This window comes from Hypanus sabinus, chromosome 17, assembly GCF_030144855.1.
Source record: "Hypanus sabinus isolate sHypSab1 chromosome 17, sHypSab1.hap1, whole genome shotgun sequence".
In the NCBI taxonomy this organism is placed as follows: Eukaryota; Metazoa; Chordata; class Chondrichthyes; order Myliobatiformes; family Dasyatidae; genus Hypanus; species Hypanus sabinus.
In genome coordinates, this window is record NC_082722.1 from 29,762,479 (window position 1) to 29,781,339 (window position 18,861).

At 41.8% G+C, this 18,861-nt stretch overlaps 1 protein-coding gene across 1 annotated transcript in view; it reads right to left on the bottom strand.

Moving 5' to 3' along the window:
* The window catches only part of carmil2 (capping protein regulator and myosin 1 linker 2), a 159,450-nt gene that overhangs the window by 74,659 nt on the left and 65,930 nt on the right, over positions 1-18,861 (bottom strand). The window contains exons 10-14 of the mRNA XM_059992767.1: positions 17,022-17,110; positions 14,978-15,072; positions 12,694-12,780; positions 8,991-9,100; positions 6,423-6,500 (exon numbers count right to left, since the gene is read on the bottom strand). Coding sequence (XP_059848750.1) covers positions 6,423-6,500; positions 8,991-9,100; positions 12,694-12,780; positions 14,978-15,072; positions 17,022-17,110 — 459 coding nt within the window. The remainder of the gene's footprint in view (positions 1-6,422; positions 6,501-8,990; positions 9,101-12,693; positions 12,781-14,977; positions 15,073-17,021; positions 17,111-18,861) is intronic.

The following is an 18,861-nucleotide window of genomic DNA, read 5'->3' on the forward strand; positions in this document are numbered from 1 at the left end:
AAGACAGAGCTGAAAGAGCAAGGCTCCAGAGAGCAAGACAACCAGAGGTGGTTGCTGGAAGCAGGAGTGCCTTGAGTCAGTGGACTGGGCCGTGTTCAAACACTCATCTGAGGGTCTGAATGACTACACCATGGGTGCAACAGACTTTATTAAAGCAGCTGTAGAGGAGCTTGTTCCCATAAAGTTGTTCAGGATGTCCCCCAGTCAGAAGCCTTGAATGAACCATGAAATACGGAATTCGCTGAGGCCCAGATCAGAGGCGCTCAAGTCTGGAGATCAAGAATGCTACAAGAGGTGCAGATATGATCTCTGGAAAGCCAGCTCAGGAGCAAAGTGGAGATTCCGGACTAGACTGGAATCAATGAGGAATGCTTAATAGCAGTGACAGGTTTGAATGCCATAACCTCCAACAAAGTTAAATCTTATGACATGGAGTCAACTGAACTTCGCTTCCAGATGAGTTCAATGCCTTCTACGCTCGCTTTGACCATCAGAAGAGAGAGGGACCATCCCGCACCCCCTTGACTCACCGATGATTCTTTGATCTCAGTATCAGCTGCCTTCTAGTGACTGAATCCAAGGAAAGTATCCAGTCTAAAAGGAATACCTGGCTGAGTTCTGAATACCCAAGTTGAGCAACTGGCGCATGTATTCAGAGATATCTTCAACCTCTTCCTTTGGCAGAGTGTGGTTCCCATCTGCTTCAAGCAGGTTTCAATCATACCGGTGCACAAGAAGAGCGTAGTAACCTGCCTCAATGACCATCGCCCAGTGGCACTTACATCCACAGGGTTACACTGTTTTGAGAGGCTGGTGTTGAAACATACCAACTCCCACCTGAGCAGCAACTGGGATCTGCTCCAATTTGCCCCACAGGTCCACAGCAGATGCCATCTCATTGGCTCTTCACACAACCCTGGAACATCTGGACAGCAAACATCCTAACATCAGGATGCTCTTTATCAGCACTTAATACAACCATCCCCTCAAAACTAATCAGTAAACTCCAAGATCTGGAACTCAATACCCCCTTGTGCAATTGGACCCTGGATTTCGTCACTTGCAGACCCCAGTCAGTTCAGATCTGCAAAAGCATCTCCTCCACAATTGCCAACAGCACAAGTGCGCCCCTGCTCTGCTTGCTTTACACCTATGACCGCATGTCTAAGCTCAGCTCCAACACCATAAACAGACAGACAGACATACTTGATTGGTCCCGAGGGAAATTGGGCTTCGTGACAGTCGCACCAACCAGGAATAGTGTAGAAATATAGCACAATAAAACCAGAAATAATTAAATAATAATAAGTTAATCATGCCAAGTGGAAATAAGTCCAGGACCAGCCTATTGGCTCAGTGTGTCTGACACTCCGAGGGAGGAGTTGTAACGTTTGATGGCCACAGGCAGGAATGACTTCCTATGACACTCAGTGTTACATCTCGGTGGAATGAGTCTCTGGCTGAATGTACTCCTGTGCCTAACAGTACATTATGGAGTGGATGGGAGACGTTGTCCAACATGGCATGCAACTTGGACAGCATCCTCTTTTCAGACACCACCGTCAGAGAGTCCAGTTCCACCCCCACAAAGTCACTGGCCTTGCGAATGAGTTTGTTGATTCTGTTGGTGTCTGCTACTCAGCCTGCTGCCCCAGCACACAACAGCAAACATGATAGCACTGGCCACCACAGACTCATAGAACATCTTCAGCATCGTCTGTCAGATGTTAAGGACCTCAGTCTCCTCAGGAAATAGAGATGGCTTTGACCCTTCTTGTAGACAGCCTGTGTTCTTTGACCAGTCCAGTTTATTGTCAATTCGTATCCCCAGGTATTTATAATCCTCCACCATGTCCACACTGACCCTTTGGTTGGAAACAGGGTCACTAGTGCCTTGGCCCTCCTCAGGTCCACCACCAGCTCCTTAGTCCTTTTCACATTAAGCTGCAGATTATTCTGCTCACACCAAGTGACAAATTTCCCACTGTAGCCCTGTACTCTGCCTCATCTCCCTTGCTGATCCATCCAACTATGGCAGAGTCGTCAGAAAACTTCTGAAGATGGCAAGACTCTGTGCAGTAGTTGAAGTCCGAGGTGTCGATGGTGAAGGGAAAGGGAGACAGGACAGTCCCCTGTGGAGCCCCAGTGCTGCTGACCACTCTGTCTGACACACAGTGTTGCAAGCGCACATACTGTGGTCTGCCAGCCAGGTAATCAATAATCCATGACACCAGGGAAGCATCCACCTGCATCACTGTCAGCTTCTCACCCAGCAGAGCAGGGCGGATGGTGTTGAATGCACTGGAGAAGTCAAAAAACATGACCCTCACAGTGCTCGCCGGCTTGTCCAGGTGGGCGTAGACACAGTTCAGCAGGTAGACGATGGCATCCTCAACTCCTAGTCGGGGCTGGTAGGCGAACTGGAGGGGGAAACAAGCTGTATCAAAGGTGGTGATGATTCAGCTTACAGGAGTGGTGTCACCTCTCTCTCTGTCAATAAGACCATGGAACTGACCGTGGACTTCAGGAGATGGAAACCAGAGGCCCGCGTGCCAATACTCATTGTAGGATCAGATGTGGAGAAGGTCAGTAACTTGAAATTCCTGGGTGTCACTATCTCAGAGGACCTCTCTTGGACCCATCATAAGAATTGAAAATACAGTTGGACAAAGATGTTAACTGTCCTGTGCTATCACCAGTGGGATCATCAGTTAATCCCACCTGTCTTCAGGAGTTTCGGCCTGCTTATGATCAAGACTCCCTCAAGGTGATGGGCCAGCAGTGTTAAAGCACCACCTCCCACTGATGAGCTTAACAACTTGGCATCTGCCTCTCTCAGAGTTGTTGGTCGCTTCCTTCCAACAGATAGTCTACTCTTCAGGTGTCTATGCAACTACTGAAGGGTTTGCAAGAGATGGACACCCTGTCCAACTATCTGCCCCTCTGGACGAACTTGGTCCACACCATGATGATCCTGCCTCTGCTGCCTCAGCTACAGCGCTGCTGGTTGACTTGATCTCTCTTCTAGTGAAGCCAAGGTCACACAGCCACTTCTGGAAAGTGAACGCAATAAAGCCACGGCAACCTACTTCGAATGGACAGCATGAGACCTTCCACCCTCTGTCTCTGCGCTCTGATCTTAATTCTGCATACTTGGTTAACTTGCGCTCATGGGCTTCATCGATGTTGTCTTCCCAGGGGACTGAGTTCACCAATAACCATTTCTATTCCGGTGTCAGACCAGACGATTATATCTGGACTCAATGGACTCAATGTGGTGAAAATTACTTGCTCCGGGAAACTGCCTTTCCCATCCAGGTTGTCCTTGACACACCAATCACTGGCTGAAGAAAGTAATTGCAAAGAAAGCAATGACAGCACCTCTACTTCCTCAGGAGTCTACCGAAATTCAGCATGTCATCAAAAACCTTGACAAACCTCTATAGATGTATGATGTAAAGTGTATTGACTGGCTGCAATTCAGCCTGGTATGGGAACACCAACGCCATTGAGTGGAACACCATACAAAAGGTGGAGGATTCAACCCAGTACATCCCAACCGTTGAGCACATCTACATGAAGCATTGCTGTAGAAAAGCAGCATCCATCATCAAAGATTCTCGCCCGCAAGTCATGCTCCTTTCTCGCTTCTGCCATCCGATAGAAGGTAGAAAAGCCTCCAGGTTCAAGGACAGTTACTATCCCTCAACCATCAGGCTCTTGAACAAAGCGGAAAACTACACCCATTCTATTTCTAGTATTCCCACAACCAATTATCTCATTTTAAGGACTCATTATTTTGTTATTTCATGCTGTCGTTATTTATCACTATTTATTTATATTTGCACAGTTCATTGTTCATTGATCCTGTTTACAGTTACTGTTCTGTGGATTTGCAAAGTATGCCAGCAGGAAAAAGAATCTCAGAGTTCTTATGTGGTGTCACATAAGTACTCTGATAATAAATTTTACTTTGAACTTCTGTGGTGCTCAGATGAGACAGTTATGGCAAGCTTCCGTGCACCCAGCATGGAATGCCCATTGGTGAAATGTCACCCATACTACTTGCCATGGGAGTTCACTTTAGATATCCCAATGGCAGTCTACATTCCACTACAGACAGACGCAAAGCTTGCACTGAACAAACTATACTCTGTGATCAACAACCTTGAAACAGGATACCCAGGGGACTTTTTCATCATTGCTGGTGACTTCAACCAGGTCAACTTCAAGAGTGTGTTATCAAAATGCCCTGCACACATCTCCTATCTCAACTGTCCAAAACACCCTCAACCATTGATGTACAACCATCAGAGACCCTTACCAAGCCATCCCTCGTCCACACTTTGGTAAATTAGATCACCAGGCTGTGCCCCTATTCCCCGCACACAAACTGGAGGAGCCAGTATCAAAAGCGCTGGTCTGAGGAAACAAAGGAAACTCTACTTGACTGTGTTGAGTCGATGGACTGGTCCACGTTCAAAGACTCAGCCGCCGGTCCAGGTGAGTATGACACTGCTATCACAGACGTTATCAGCAGAAGTCCGTTGGGGACTGTGTACCAACGAAGCAATCCAGGTATTTCCAAACTGGAAACCATGAACGAACTGGGAGAGCTACCTGCTTCTGTGGTCTAGGCTTGCAGCATTTAGATCAGGTGACCCTGACCTTTATAAGACATCAAGATATGACCTATATATGGCTGCATAATCAAGCCCCAGTTCTAAGCCCTGTATATTCAAGGGTGTGTGGCCAGATTCGGCTTTAACTCCATCTACAAGTTTGCAGATGATTCCATCACAAATAATGATGAGTCAGATAGACTGATGAGTCAGGAAGGAAATAGAGATTCTTAACATGTTGTCATGGCAACAATTTTGCCTGAATGTCAACGAAACAAAAGAGAAGATTAGAGATAGGTTTTATTTGCCACGTTTACATCGGAACCTACAGCAAAATGCATTACATTCCTCAAATCAAATCAGCGAGTATTGTGCTAGGCAGCCTGTAACAGTCACCACATTTCTGGCACCAGCAGAGCATGCCTACAACTCACCAATCCTAACGGTACGTCTTTGGACTGAGAGCAAAACAGCACCTGGAGGAAAGCCGAATGGTTACAGGGAGAATATACAAACTCTTTATGGACACTGGCGGGAATTGAACCCCGATCGGTAATCGCTGACACTGTAAAGCGACGTGCCAACTGCTCCCGTACCGTAGCGAGCTGGTCATTGACGTCAGAAAAGGGGGGTGGTGCACACGCTCATATCAGTGGCGTTGAGATGGAGAGGGTTGAGAGCCTCAGGTTTCTAGGTGTGAATATCACCAATAGCCTGTCCTGGCCCAACCACATTGATGTCATGGCCAAGAAATTTCATTAACACCTCTACTTCCTCAGGAAGCTAAAGAAATTCAGCATGTCCCCATCAACTCCCATCAATTTTTAATCGATGCACCATAGAAAGCCCTCTAAGAGGACCACAGCCTTGTTGTGGTTTGAGGTTCGCATGCCTCAATCACCCAGAGAGGTATGTTGGCTGGCTTTATGCTTTGGCTCTTGGTAGGGTTACCCGTGCCAAACAGGTCAAAGGGTAGAGGCCAGACTAAGAGTGGTCCACTAGTCCTCAGTTCAGGGCCAACACTCCCGACTGGTCAATCAAAGCTGTTATGGAAATAGCAATGAAGAGACCTTCTGCATCTGTGTGCGATGCCACTCCGGAGTCTCCACCTGGGGCTTGCATGACTGACAGTAAACCAAGAGGAAGCTACTGACGCGACGAAGGGAGCCATGAATGCCAGTAGAGTCAGAGGTCCTTCATTGCTGACGTAAACGCCAGCGGCGTAACAGGCAAAAGAAGACGACCATGCTGTCTGGATGCATAGCAGCTTGGTACAGCAACTGCGTCTGCACATGACTGCAAGAGGCATTGCATTGCATCACAGGAACAAGCCTTCTCCCTGTGGGCCCTGCCTATACTTTTTGCTGCCTCAGTAAAGCAAAGACTCCACTCACCTCAGCCATTCTTTCTTTGCCCCTCTGCCGTCGGGCAGAAGCTACAAAAACCTGAAATGACGTACCTGCAAGCTCAAGAGCAGCTTCTATTCCACTGTTATCAGCCTCTTGTACGACAATATGGACTATTTCCCTTACTATCCACCTTGTTATGATCTTCCTGTTTATTGTTTGCAAGTTGCTTTTACACTTTATTCTGCACAGTTTTTTTTATTCTAGCTCAATGCACTGTGAAATGATTGATCTGTATAAACAGGATACAAGACAAGCTTTTCACTCTGTCTTGGTACATGGGACAAAAGCAAACCAATACCAATGAAATATGACTGAGTCTAAAATTACAGCCGTACTCTTTCTGGGAGAATAGGAATCACATCAGAGACTGCACCGAGGGAGTTGTACTTACAGAGTCGAGGGCACAGTCAGTGCCAGCCAGGTCCAGGTGAACCAGTGCATTTGGACGAGCAAGGAATGCATAAAAACTCTGACAAAGAAAGAAAGCAAAAATCAACTTTTGCATGAAATGCTTAAGAAATGATCAGTTCCCTGAATCTTTAAATATAAAATAATATTCTCTTCTTCAGTTACTTCTACTTTGCTTAAAAGCAGACGAAAACTGCTCTTGGATACGGCTGGTCACCTGATCAGAAGATTCAAGTTTATCTATCACGAGGACATCGAAACGTGCAGTGAAATGTGTCGTTTGTGTTAACAACCAACACAGCTGAGGGTGTGCTGGGGTCAGCCAACGAGTATCACTACACATGTCTGACACCAAGGTCACCTCGACACAATTTCAAAGCTGGGAACAATAGTGGAACATCCTGGTGCGAAATTAAATGCCCCTACTACACAAAGCAACAGTTGAGGCATCGAGAAGGCCAGCATTAACTGCTTCCCAGTGGAAGGGAAGTAACTGTTGTGTAAATATATATTGGTTCTGAGTCCTCCTGCTTGTTGGTTTATTCCCCTCACTGCCTCCACAGGAGACTTCTTTTAAAATAAAGAATTCCACATGATTAAATGAAAATAACAAACTGAACTTTGACATGCAAGTTCAGCATGATGGCTTGATTATATTGTATGTCATTCTGCCATCTGTTAACCAACTGAGAAAAGGTGACCACCAGCTCTCAAGTTATATCTCACAAGCTGCTGTCTAATTATGTGCATGCTGCCCTCATCCGGACTACTTCCTGTTGTTAACCAGCTGTATCCGAATGGTCCTTGCACAGCTACAGGGTTGGTTCAGCTTGCATTTGGAAAGGAAATGTGTGGGGTCTTTGGGCAGGTTGTATCTGAGAAAACAGCTCGTCTATCCTACCTGTAAAATTCATGAGCAACCGAATCGGTTTAAGCAAAATAAGAAGTGGCAAATTATCCCAGCTGTTGATAAATCTTAAAGCGGCAGAGTGGAGTGATGATGGCACTAAATGGCGACTCCTCTGCTTGCATCTCCAGGAACAGCTCTATTTCCATCTTTAATATCTCTGTCTTTCCTTTCAGGGTTCTTTTGAAGACCCTGACCTGGAGTTACATGCTGACTACGGCTCTTTGCGGGGATGGGACACGCTCTCGGGGTTTCATAACTGGCCGTTGTTGTTCGGCATGCCAAGGGCTCGGCCTAAGAGTCCGGCTCGGATTTGGAAGCCTAGGATCTCAGGGCTCTGGAGACGGGTGGATCTAGGGTCAGCGTCACAGCAGCAGACCCGTGGGTCGTGGGGGGAGTCAGAATATCTGCAGCTGTGTGCCCAGATCTTTGGGCACAGAGCTCGAAAAAGGGGATGTGACGGACTTTCAACATCGTAAACCAGTGAGTTGTTTGTTATGTGTCCCCCCTTGCTGTGAGAGAGAAAACCTGCGGTAAGTCGAATTACCAGGTGATACGCAAAGTCTTTGGGGTAACTGCAAGACTGTGTCTTTGCTCACACTTGAGCATACGGTGGTGGGTGCCGATGCTTTTTTTGCCAGTGGGGGGGGGGTTGTTGCTTGCTGCCACTTACACGCAGGTGTGGGGAGCTGGGGGGGAGCTTTGGGGTTCTAACATTTGACTGTTGTTCATTTTTTGGGGCATTCCTCTGTTTTCATGGATGGTTGCGAAGAAAAAGCATTTCAGGATGTATATTGTATACATTTCTCTGACATTTGAAACTTTTGACTTGACAATTTGTAATTCCATTTAAAAATTTGAACTTGCTACAGTTTTCAGAACGGAAAGCATCCTCCGACTTCCTGCAATTGAAAATGTTAAAACTCTACTTTTTTTCAAATCCAAAAGGAAACAGATAATTTTTTAAAAATCTACAGAATCTAGTAAAGACAGACTTGCTTAAAAAAAATGTTAGTTTCCGAAAGAGCAATGCCCAGCACTAAGTAGTTTGTGTTTTAATTTGTATTATTATCCCTATCCTTTTAAAGCCAATTCCTTCTGGGAAATGACAAAAATATCTGCAGTCTGCGGGGCTGTGGTGCAGTTATTACCACTGGGGTCATTTTGAAGCCAATGAAAATAATATTCAGTGAGATAATATTAAGTTAGTCTATTTTCACTGCTGCACAGTAGGCACTTTCCCCTATCAACTTTTAAACAGATAACTAAAATGAGTGTGGAAGTGTGATGTTGCTTTGCAAACTTGATCACTTTTACTGAAAAGAAGCAGCTCTGATGTATGAAAATCAAAAACAGGGAGTGGATCTAAAAATATCTGTTGTGCAATAAGATGCCTAGACCATAACATAAGCTTTGTATAAACTTGATTGTGAAGGTTTCAGCTGTATTTTTAACTGTATTCTTTCCAAACACTTAACTGACACATTCAGAACCAAATATATTATTAATGGTAAGATGAACCACCACACATTCTTAGATCCAATGCTGTGAATGTCCAATAAGAATAGTTAAAAACAAATTAGATCTTCAGAAATCAAAATGATGTATTCCTTCCAAAATATGAAAATACTTTCACCTACTTACACAATTGTCTTCAACAGCTAAGATCCCAGGATTCCCAGAAAGATCCAGGTGAACGAGAGAGGATGCAAAGGTTTCATTAGCAACTAACGACTGAGCCAAAGAGTTAAGACCTGTAAAGGCAATGGTGAAAGGTAAAAGGTAGTGTCTAAATATCTGGACCATTGTCCTTGAGGACAATCTTCATTCACAATATTTCTGTCGAGGCAGCACTGGCAGGAGGGAGCGAGTGAACCAGAAAGAGCAAAGATGGGCAAAAATGCCCACTTGACCCATTTCTTTTGGATTTTCCCAATTCTCTACTAAAGACTACAGAGGATAATGGAGAATATAACACTGGAGTCTCCAGATGGGAGAACACAATTCCTGGCCAAATCACCAGTGGATGGGAGCAGAAAATAAAGTGAAGATATTCTGAAGTTATTAACATTTTAACTGCTAAGTTTAGAATCAAACATCAGGCTGATTAACAACCTCTCTTTGGTAACTAGGAGACTCTCTCAAGATTTCTGATACTCTTTTCTGATACAATTTTTGTACATCCATCTTACTAGTGTTTGCTAAACACAAGAGGTTCTCCAGATGTTAGAAATCTGGAGCAATACACACACACACACTGAACAGGTCGAGCAGCATCTATGGAGGGAATAAACAGTTGACGCTTCAAGCTGAGACCCCTTCATAGACGCTGATTGATTTGCCGAGTTCCCTTTGCTCACTGTATTTCACTTTGCACTTTTATCTGTTGGTAAACTAGGTGATTCATCCTGTAAATCGTCGGCCAATCTTACGGTCTTTTACAAGGCAGCAGCTCTGTTCTTGATTAGCAAGAGATGAGCATCACTGCAGGTACTGTCACTAATGCACTGAGTGAGTGATCTGGGTTCAGTCCTGACCTCAGGCTTGCATACTCTCCTGTCAGCCCTGCGCTTCTGTTTCCCGTCACATGCCAATAATGTTTCAGTTGCTGGTTTAATTGGCCAATGTAAGTTTCTTATAGTGTGTGCAGTGATGCTAGAAAGTTTGTGAACCCTGTAGAATTTTCTCTATTTCTGCATAATTATGACCCAAAATGTGATCAGATCTTCACATAAATCCTTAAACTAGATAAAGAGAACCCAATTGAATACATTTCACAAAAACATTGTATTTGTTCATTTATTTGTTGAGAAAATGATCCAATATTACATGTATTTGTTGGAAAAAGTATGTGAAACTTTGCTTTTCTGTAGGTTTTCGATAGGATTAAGGTCAGGGCTTTGACTCAGCCATTCCAAACACAAATTTTCTTCTTTTTAATTCATCCTGTTGTTGACTTACTCTTGTCCTTCTGACCATTGTCTCGTTGCATTATCTAACTTCTATTAAGCTTCAGATGATGGACCGCTACCCTGACATTCTCCTGTCAAATGTCTTGATACAATTTTGAATTCATTGTTCCCTCAATGATTGTAAGCTGTCCAGGCCCTGAGGCAGCAAAGCAGCCCCAAACCATGATGCTCCTTCCACCATGCTTCACAGTTGGGATGAAGTTTTGGTGTTGGTGTGCAGTGCCCTTTTCCCTCCAAACAGCAATGTGCATTTCTGCCAAGAAGATCAACTTTTGTCTCATCATATATAGAGGCTATCTTATAGAGGCTAGGGGAGAAAAAAAAACAGAGGACATGGGTGAAGGGTGAAGGGGGAAAAGTTTAAAGGGAACATTGGGGGGGGGGCTTCTTCACACAGAGAGTGGTGGGAGTGTGGAATGAGCTGCCAGATGAAGTTGTAAATGCGGGCTCACTTTTAACACTTCAGAAAAACTTGGACAGGTACATGGATGAGAGGTGTACGGAGGGATATGGGCCAGGTGCAGGTCAGTGGGACTGGGCAGAAAAATGGTTCAGCGCAGCCAAGAAGGGCCAAAAGGCCTGTATCTGTGATGTAATGTTCTATGGTTCTATGGACAGAGACCTCAGCAAGTTCTAGAGATTTCTGCAGGTCTTTGCTGTTTACCCTTGGGTTCTTTTTCACCTCCTTCAGCATTGCATGTTGTGTTCTTGGTGTGATCTTTGCAGGATGCCCAGTCCTAGGGAGAGTAGCAACAGTACCGAATTTCCTCCATTTGTAGACAATTTCTCTTTACATGGACTGATGAACACTCAGTTCTTTAGAAAAGCTTTTGTAACCTTTTCCAGCTTCACGCATCTCTACAGTTCTTCTTCTGAGGTCCTCTGACGTTGTTTGATCGAGGCATGGTGCACATCAACAGAACTGTCTTGAGAAGAGCAGACTCTGTCAGTATATGACTTTGTGTGCTTTTTTCATAGGGCAGGGCACCTCTGTAACCCACACCTCCGATCTCATCTCATTGATTGGAACACCCAACTCCAAACAGTTTTTGTAGAAGGCGTTAACCCAGAGGTTCACATACTTTTTCCAATATGTAATATTGGATCATTTTTTTCCAAATTGATGCACCATCAATAACTCTCGGAGATGGGGGGTGAACGATAGGCTTTTATTAGCTGCAAGAGACCACGATTAGCAGCAAGAGACCACCACACAACATCCTGGAGACTGAGGGAGGAGCAGTGCCTCCAATCGCCTTTATACAGGGGTCTGTGGGAGGAGCCACAGGAGCAGTCAGCAGAGGGGCATGTCCAGGCAAGTATACATGGTTTACCACACAAATAAATAAATTAAATACTTTTTTTGTGTTACTTATTTAATTGGGTTCTCTTTATCTAGTTTTAGGACTTACTTGAAGACCGATCACACTTTAGGTCATATTTATTCAGAAATAGAAAAAATTCTACAGGGTTCACAAACTTTCTAGCAACACTGTAGGTGACTGATAAAACTTAAGAGAAATTGCTGACAATGAGAAGACAATAAAAATAGGATTAAATAGGTGTATGTGGATAGCTGATGGTTAGTGGACTCAGTGGGACAAAAGGGCCACTTCTGTGCTGTATTTTGCTATAACTCGATATGATGGTCAGATATTACAGCTGCTATTCATTTTGCACAGATATATATTGCCTTATAAAACATTTAAATATGTACATCCAGCTGTAAAACATAAACCAGAATGGGCATTAAACATCAATTAACTATTTATTACTGTTTATTAATTACAACAAAAATGTGAGGTTGTAAATGGATTAATTGATTTCTCATGCCACTTTTAACGATACAAACGGTTGTGCAGTAAATTTAAAACTGCGTAACTGCGCATTACATTAAAAGTGGCGCAGTAAAATTGCTGGGCAATATTCCTTTTAACTGCACCAAGGTTCTGAAGAGGTTTTTAGTGATATTTGAAAAGATTCTTTTCGGGTGCTGTTCCATAATCACAACAGAAAGGTCGAAATGTGGCGGTTCGGAACCGAAACACCATAGGCTATTGCTGCCTTGTTGGGTGGTAATATGAAGTTAGTGTTATCTTTCTTTTATCCAATTTTACAGAAGGTGACCTCAGTGCACGTGAAATACAGTAGCTTGAGTAATAAATCTTTTTAACCAATTACAATGCATAAAAACCAGAATAAATTTGAGGTTGCCTATAATTTCTTTGTCACGAATATATCCTGTAATACAATGTACTTCTGTGATTTGTGAACCAGAGGTATATATATTGGGCTGATTATTGTTTTCAAATGATTGGCCTTCTAAGGGTTCAAGGTTGCAGCAGCTGAAACTTGGTTACTTAGCGCAGGCTTACCTTTTGCCGCTAGCGAAGTTCTGGAGAAGTTGATGGACTTCAGGCCTTTGGCTAGCTTTTCAAACTGTTGGCTGAGTGCTGATACTCCTGTTGGAAGGCAGGTATTGCCACATGGCTGATTACTTCACCTTTGTCTTTATATGTTCACTGACATGTCATATTGGCCTCCCCCGTTTATCATACCACCCCTGTACAAGGCAATCACCAGCCCTCTCACACAAGACACTTACTCCATTTTATTTCATTCCCTCATTGTAAGCCCTCAGGATAACTGTTCACATTACTTCAGCAACCTGCACTGCTACTAAAACACATTACGTTTACAATAGCTAATATGCATTTTCAATGTGTTGAGAAAAGTTCAGTTGTGTTAACTACTTTTGTATTAATGTACCCCAAGCTTTCTTCAAGGCATATCATCAATTGCCTGCTTTTGAAAACCGTTTCCACATTAATAACATCAAAACCTAGGCAAACACTGGAATTGCTATTGAATTTAAATGTCTTAAGTCACAATGGTGCAATCAGAACAGCAACGGCACCCTTCAATTCCCAGGGAGATGTTAAGGCTGTTAAAGTAAGTAATGTTCATTAGGATCATTCTTTTAAAAAGTGTTAGTTTTTTCATTAATGTCTGAAATAAACATTCCAAGATATAGAAAAACAGTATTAATCCACCCAACATACCCGGGACTTTGGTGGCGGTGGATTTACTAAACCCGTGGATTTTATTCCTATTAATAGCCCAACACACTTCTGGTTCACTTTTTATAAACCACACCCCTCCCCATGTTACGCAATGTTCTAATGAACTTTCAGTACAAGATCCTTTTGTTCAAAGTGAACATGAGTTGAATTGGAAGGGAGAAAAGCAAACATCACTCAGTGAGCAGAAGCCCAGCCATTAGGAACGGGTAGTGAATCATCAGAGTTTTATTACGGTCATTTTTGATGCTATTTGACCACGTTGAAGATTTTGTATGAAATGATGAAGACTGTCGCACGGATGAATATACGTTTTCACCCTTGACAGAAAGATAGGCAAGTGATTATTTAATCTACTTTCCCACCCCAGCTTTAGAATGAAAATGACTAGATGGGTTTAGCCTAATTATCCTGTAGCCATACATTCCATAAAATGCATTGAATGTTTTATTAAAATCTACCAAAACACTGTGAAAGAGTATTTCTGAAGGCTTATTACTGTGAACTGTTGTCAGAACAGCAGTAGGTAGTTTGAAAGGTTTCAGCATGGACTAGTTGGGCCAAATGGCTTGTGGCTGTGACTCTAGAGCACAAACTGTTACACACTTTAGTTTTGATCACACTGTAGGTTTCCAATGCACCAGCAATGATTCAAAGAGCCAAGTAAAGAATCACAGATGTAGGGATAGGAAAATTAAACAACACGGTCTAGACATTCTCCGAATCTGTGATGAACAGAGGTTAGGGTAAGTGGCTTGAGCCAATTTTCTGCAATGCTCCCAGGCTGCCAGATTCTATCATGCACAAGGCCTAGACTGTGAGGGAGGGGAAGATGGCAGAGAGAGGAACAAAACAGATAGAATCAGGCCTAGGTACACTTGAAGTGGAAAAGGGAAGAGGACAGTACTAGGAGCAACAGTGAGAGGGGGCAGGGAGTGGTCAGCCATACTCAAGACAGGGGGCACTGGGGCAGAACTGTAGGAGGGATTCAAGTTGAGGAACATCAAGGAAATCCTTTGAAAGGGGATTTATGACAGACATCTCAGCCCCACAAAAGTGGAAAGGGTAAATTTGGTTTATACTTTGTACTGTAGCTCCTGTGTCACAGTTTAGAATACGTTCTGTGGGAGGATTACATGAATTTTATAGTCACTTGGAAGCTCCCAGTTGGAATGGAATTGCTAATTCACAAATAGAGGCATTTAAATCCCATCTAAAAGACATCAATTCATGCCTTGTGATAGCTTCTTAGTCAGAGTTAGAACTCAACAATTGGTAGTAAAATTTCACTGTGCTCAGCTAAAATGTTCAAAAGGGACTGCATTTTATCAATTTGGAAGAAAAAGATAATGTCTAAGAAGGATATTAGGAGGAAATATCCTTTAGCTTGACACCCCTAAAATCACATTTGTGGAGTTTGCTTGTCTCCCCACTGGACAAAGAAGATATGATGGTTTTCAGCAGGATTTGCAATGGCCTCAAAATAAAAAAAACAAATCAATGCTGTAATTGTTCTGTAACTACTTAAGTTGTGAAGACTAAATCAATAAACTTGAACTAAACAATATCTAATGTTTACCTTTGTCCTCCAGTTGATTGTTGGATAGGTTTATTGTGTGAAGAGCTGGATTCACATTCTCTTCTAAAGCCTGTGCTATTTTCTGTGCGGTATCACTGAAAGAGATGTACACTTCAATGATGTACACACTGATTAAAATTTTAAAACACAGCCAACATAAAAATCCCATTTCTATAATACTGGCCAATATGGTTCCTTTTGTCTTTGGATAGAATTATGTCACTGCATCAAAACAAAGGAAAAGGACCCATTCGCAGGTGTGTTGGATGATATAACATTAAATTCTACGAAAGTAAACAGAGTGTGATTCGGGGTGTGCACAATAGGAGATCCTTCTTATGAGTGGAATCACTAACTCCATTTCATGCTCCGTGTCATTAGATTTGCTTCAACAGATATGATCATTTTATAATAAAGTTATTAATCTCAGCTATATGCACAATGTAGCTCTAAATGGTTCAGTGAAGACTTAATATTCTATACAGTAGTGCATGAGCTTTCTTTAATCATTTAATAAAGATGATTTTCTTCTTGCAAAGTAATAAATTCACAAAGACATTATTCATTTACCCCTTATGTACAAGTCATCAAACAAAAAACAAATACATTTAGAAACGTGTGAACAGAAATAAGTTAAACCTGTCAACAAATTAGTTATTAATTTCCAAGAGAATACTACTCCTTCAGGTACTTAGTCTGGTAGTCTGAACTGAGAGTATATTAGAATTCAGGACTGAGTGTCGAACACTGTGTGACAAGTTCCATGTCCTGCAGTTGTCTGTCTTATTACAATTTAAAAGAATTCCTTCCAATAACAATCTTATGAATGGCATTGGTGACGCATGCTATTGTTTGAATTGCAGTCAATATTAAAGGAATTAGCACAACTAAACCTTTCATTCAGTTTAAAGAGAAAACTGCAGATGCTGGAAATCCAAGCAACACAAGCTGGAGGAACTCAGCAGGCCAGGTAGGACCTATGGGAAAGAGTACAATCGACATTTTGGGCAGAGACCCTGGCCTGTTGAATTCCTCCAGCATTTTGTAAGTGTTGCTAGCAAAAATAATAATGTATTTCCTTTACATTAACATTTTCATCATCTCCCTTAAAAGTCCATTAATTTTAGCAATTGTGAGTTCAACAAAAGCAACAGCGACATCATTATTGGTTCTTCTAGCTAAAAGGTGGGGCATATGAAATATTATTCATATTTCTTAATACAGGTTTTTCCCAAATTTACCCTAACAGGATTCCCAAATCATTTTCCAGAATGTTGAGATATGGAATAAAATTCACTCATAGAACTTGCGAAGAAAAATAAACAAACAAACAAATAAATAAATAAACGGATAGATAAATAAATAAATGGATAAATAAATGAATGCATGAATAAATAAATAACTTTCTTTTACAACTAATATTTCTTGGTGTATACACAGATGATACTGCTTTGCATTATGCAGAATTGTGATATGGACCGTCTCCTAGGAATGAAACCCCTTCCCCAGTGATGTAGTGCTCACCCGTATATTGAGTCTACACTGAATTTCAAAGCAAATGTTCCCCCAGTTATTTCCTGCACTCATCCTCTCTCACACGGCCTTCAACTCTCCTCTCGTCACCCAGCTACAAAAGGGATAACAGAACCTACCAGACAGCACATCTTTGGGAAGCTGAACACATTTGGAGCACCCGAGGGAAATGAGCAAATTCCACAGAGACAGCAGTGGAGGTGCTTTGTCTCTTTATAAAAATAAACTATGATTTCCATCCAAAGTGTGTATTTGTATCTGCACAATGAGTCTTTCCATGTTCTGGTTCAGCTGTGATATCCTGTCCTGCTACAAATTATAACTCTGCTGACGGAGAACCTGCCAATTACTAATAGGTTACTTGCTGCCTGGGTTCATGGATATCAAGGTCTCAAAGCCATGAAACCAGCGCCCCAGGGAGAAAGGCACTTGATTACAGGAAGGAGAGAGAAAGCGCATTACTGAACATTAACAATAACAGAAATGGCTTCAAAATCACTTGTCTACTTACAACTTAATTCCAGCATTTTCTAAAACCAGCTCCTCTAGTTTGGTGGACAAACTGATTACATACAAGATCTGTTCTATCACATCAGGGCTCTGTAAATGACAAGAAAAATACTAATATAAAACACATATATTTACTGTTATGTGCTAGTACACAAATTACTTGTGAGCCTGGCCAATTCCATTCCCCCCACTTACTGTCAGCTTCAGAATCTTGACCAGGTTTGATATCACCAGCACATGTCATGAAATTTGTTAACTAATTGTTGATTGACCTGAATTGTACAAAAATGTAATGATAAAGCTGGGACAGCATCTCCCATAAAATGCCAAATCTCTTTCTGCTACAAAAAGTGGAGCTAAAGGAGAATAATACAGGTACCCTGAGCCAGAAATTAGAATTACATCGGGGAAGAAGCTCGAGAGATTCTGCAGATGAAGGAAAGAAATAATAGTTTAGGGATAACAAAATGTGAAGAACAACAGCCTGAGAGGAATTAAATTCAGTACATTAATCTATTTCTAGCTTCAGATGAGATAAGCCTATTTATCATTTCAATTTAAAAGGTTTTAAAAATATTATCAGCAGACTGCGGGATACACAACTGTTTGAATGGAAAATCAAATCTCATGATCAAATTACTTCTCTTACTCAACAACTAGTGATTAAAAAATATTCCAAGTGCCATTTAATATTCATGACTATGTTAAGAAGTGTGGATTTTTCACACATTTCCTTATACACCAAGGAAACACCAGACCCAATTAATTCCTTCTTCATATCCTTCATGCAGATTTCCTTCACACTACACCAACCAAATTAAAAGTTCCAGCTTCAGCATCTTTAATAACCAGAAATTATTTCCTCATTTGGACAGCACATCCAAACCCCTTAAATTGCAGTTTGGCTGCTCGATAGTGCAATTTTACTAGATCCATAAAGCAAAATGTATGGGAAATAAAATCTGTGTGAAACACTGAGAGTTTGGCTCAGGAGGACAGTAAAATAAAAACGTCTATTAACATGGTGTGGTAAAGGTACTAAAGGAACCATCATTCATTTTCTGCCAGTCAAGTCTGTTATCAAACTGGAGTTCTTGACAAATCACAGCGTATTATAAAATAGTTTATAACAAACTCTGAGATTAGACTACAAAAATCCCTGTTTTAACCAACACTTTAAAGTTCTATTTTTTTCCAATTCTGCTATACTTATCAACCAAAATCTTAAATTACACTCTAGTTAGACTACTTTAAAAAAAAATCCAAATTAATCAATACCGCCAGTTTTCAATTTACCCCGTTAATAACATCTCAGGTTTACCCTGCTGTATAATTGCAAGTATAGCTTCCAATAATCACCTTTTAAATGAAAACCCATTTCAAAAATCACCACAGTGGACGGTCAGCCTATTCCATCTGTCAGTATCTAACACTAAATGTATTAATAATTGACTGTTAATTGCTAACCAACTTGCGACACAAGTTTAAAAATGCTTTTTGTTGAAACGATTCAATTCATATCCAAGTTATACAAGATTTACCACTGGATTTGTGCTCTTGCCAAATACCATTTTAACATACTTTGTTATACTGCTTGCTGTCTGATCACCAGGCCAATTCCAGGCCATGGAAAAGTTTTATACAAATCCAAGTACGGTGCCCTTTAATAGTTGGAGCAATATTCAGCCATGTGCGCAAATTGATTGTCAGTAAGTAATTTGGACAGACACCAATCAGTCCTTCATGTGAATCTATCGATCATCATTGACATTTCATGATTACCTAGTTAGGCTGAGAATTAAATACCAATCCACAGTCGGAAGCCTTTTACCATTTCCAAA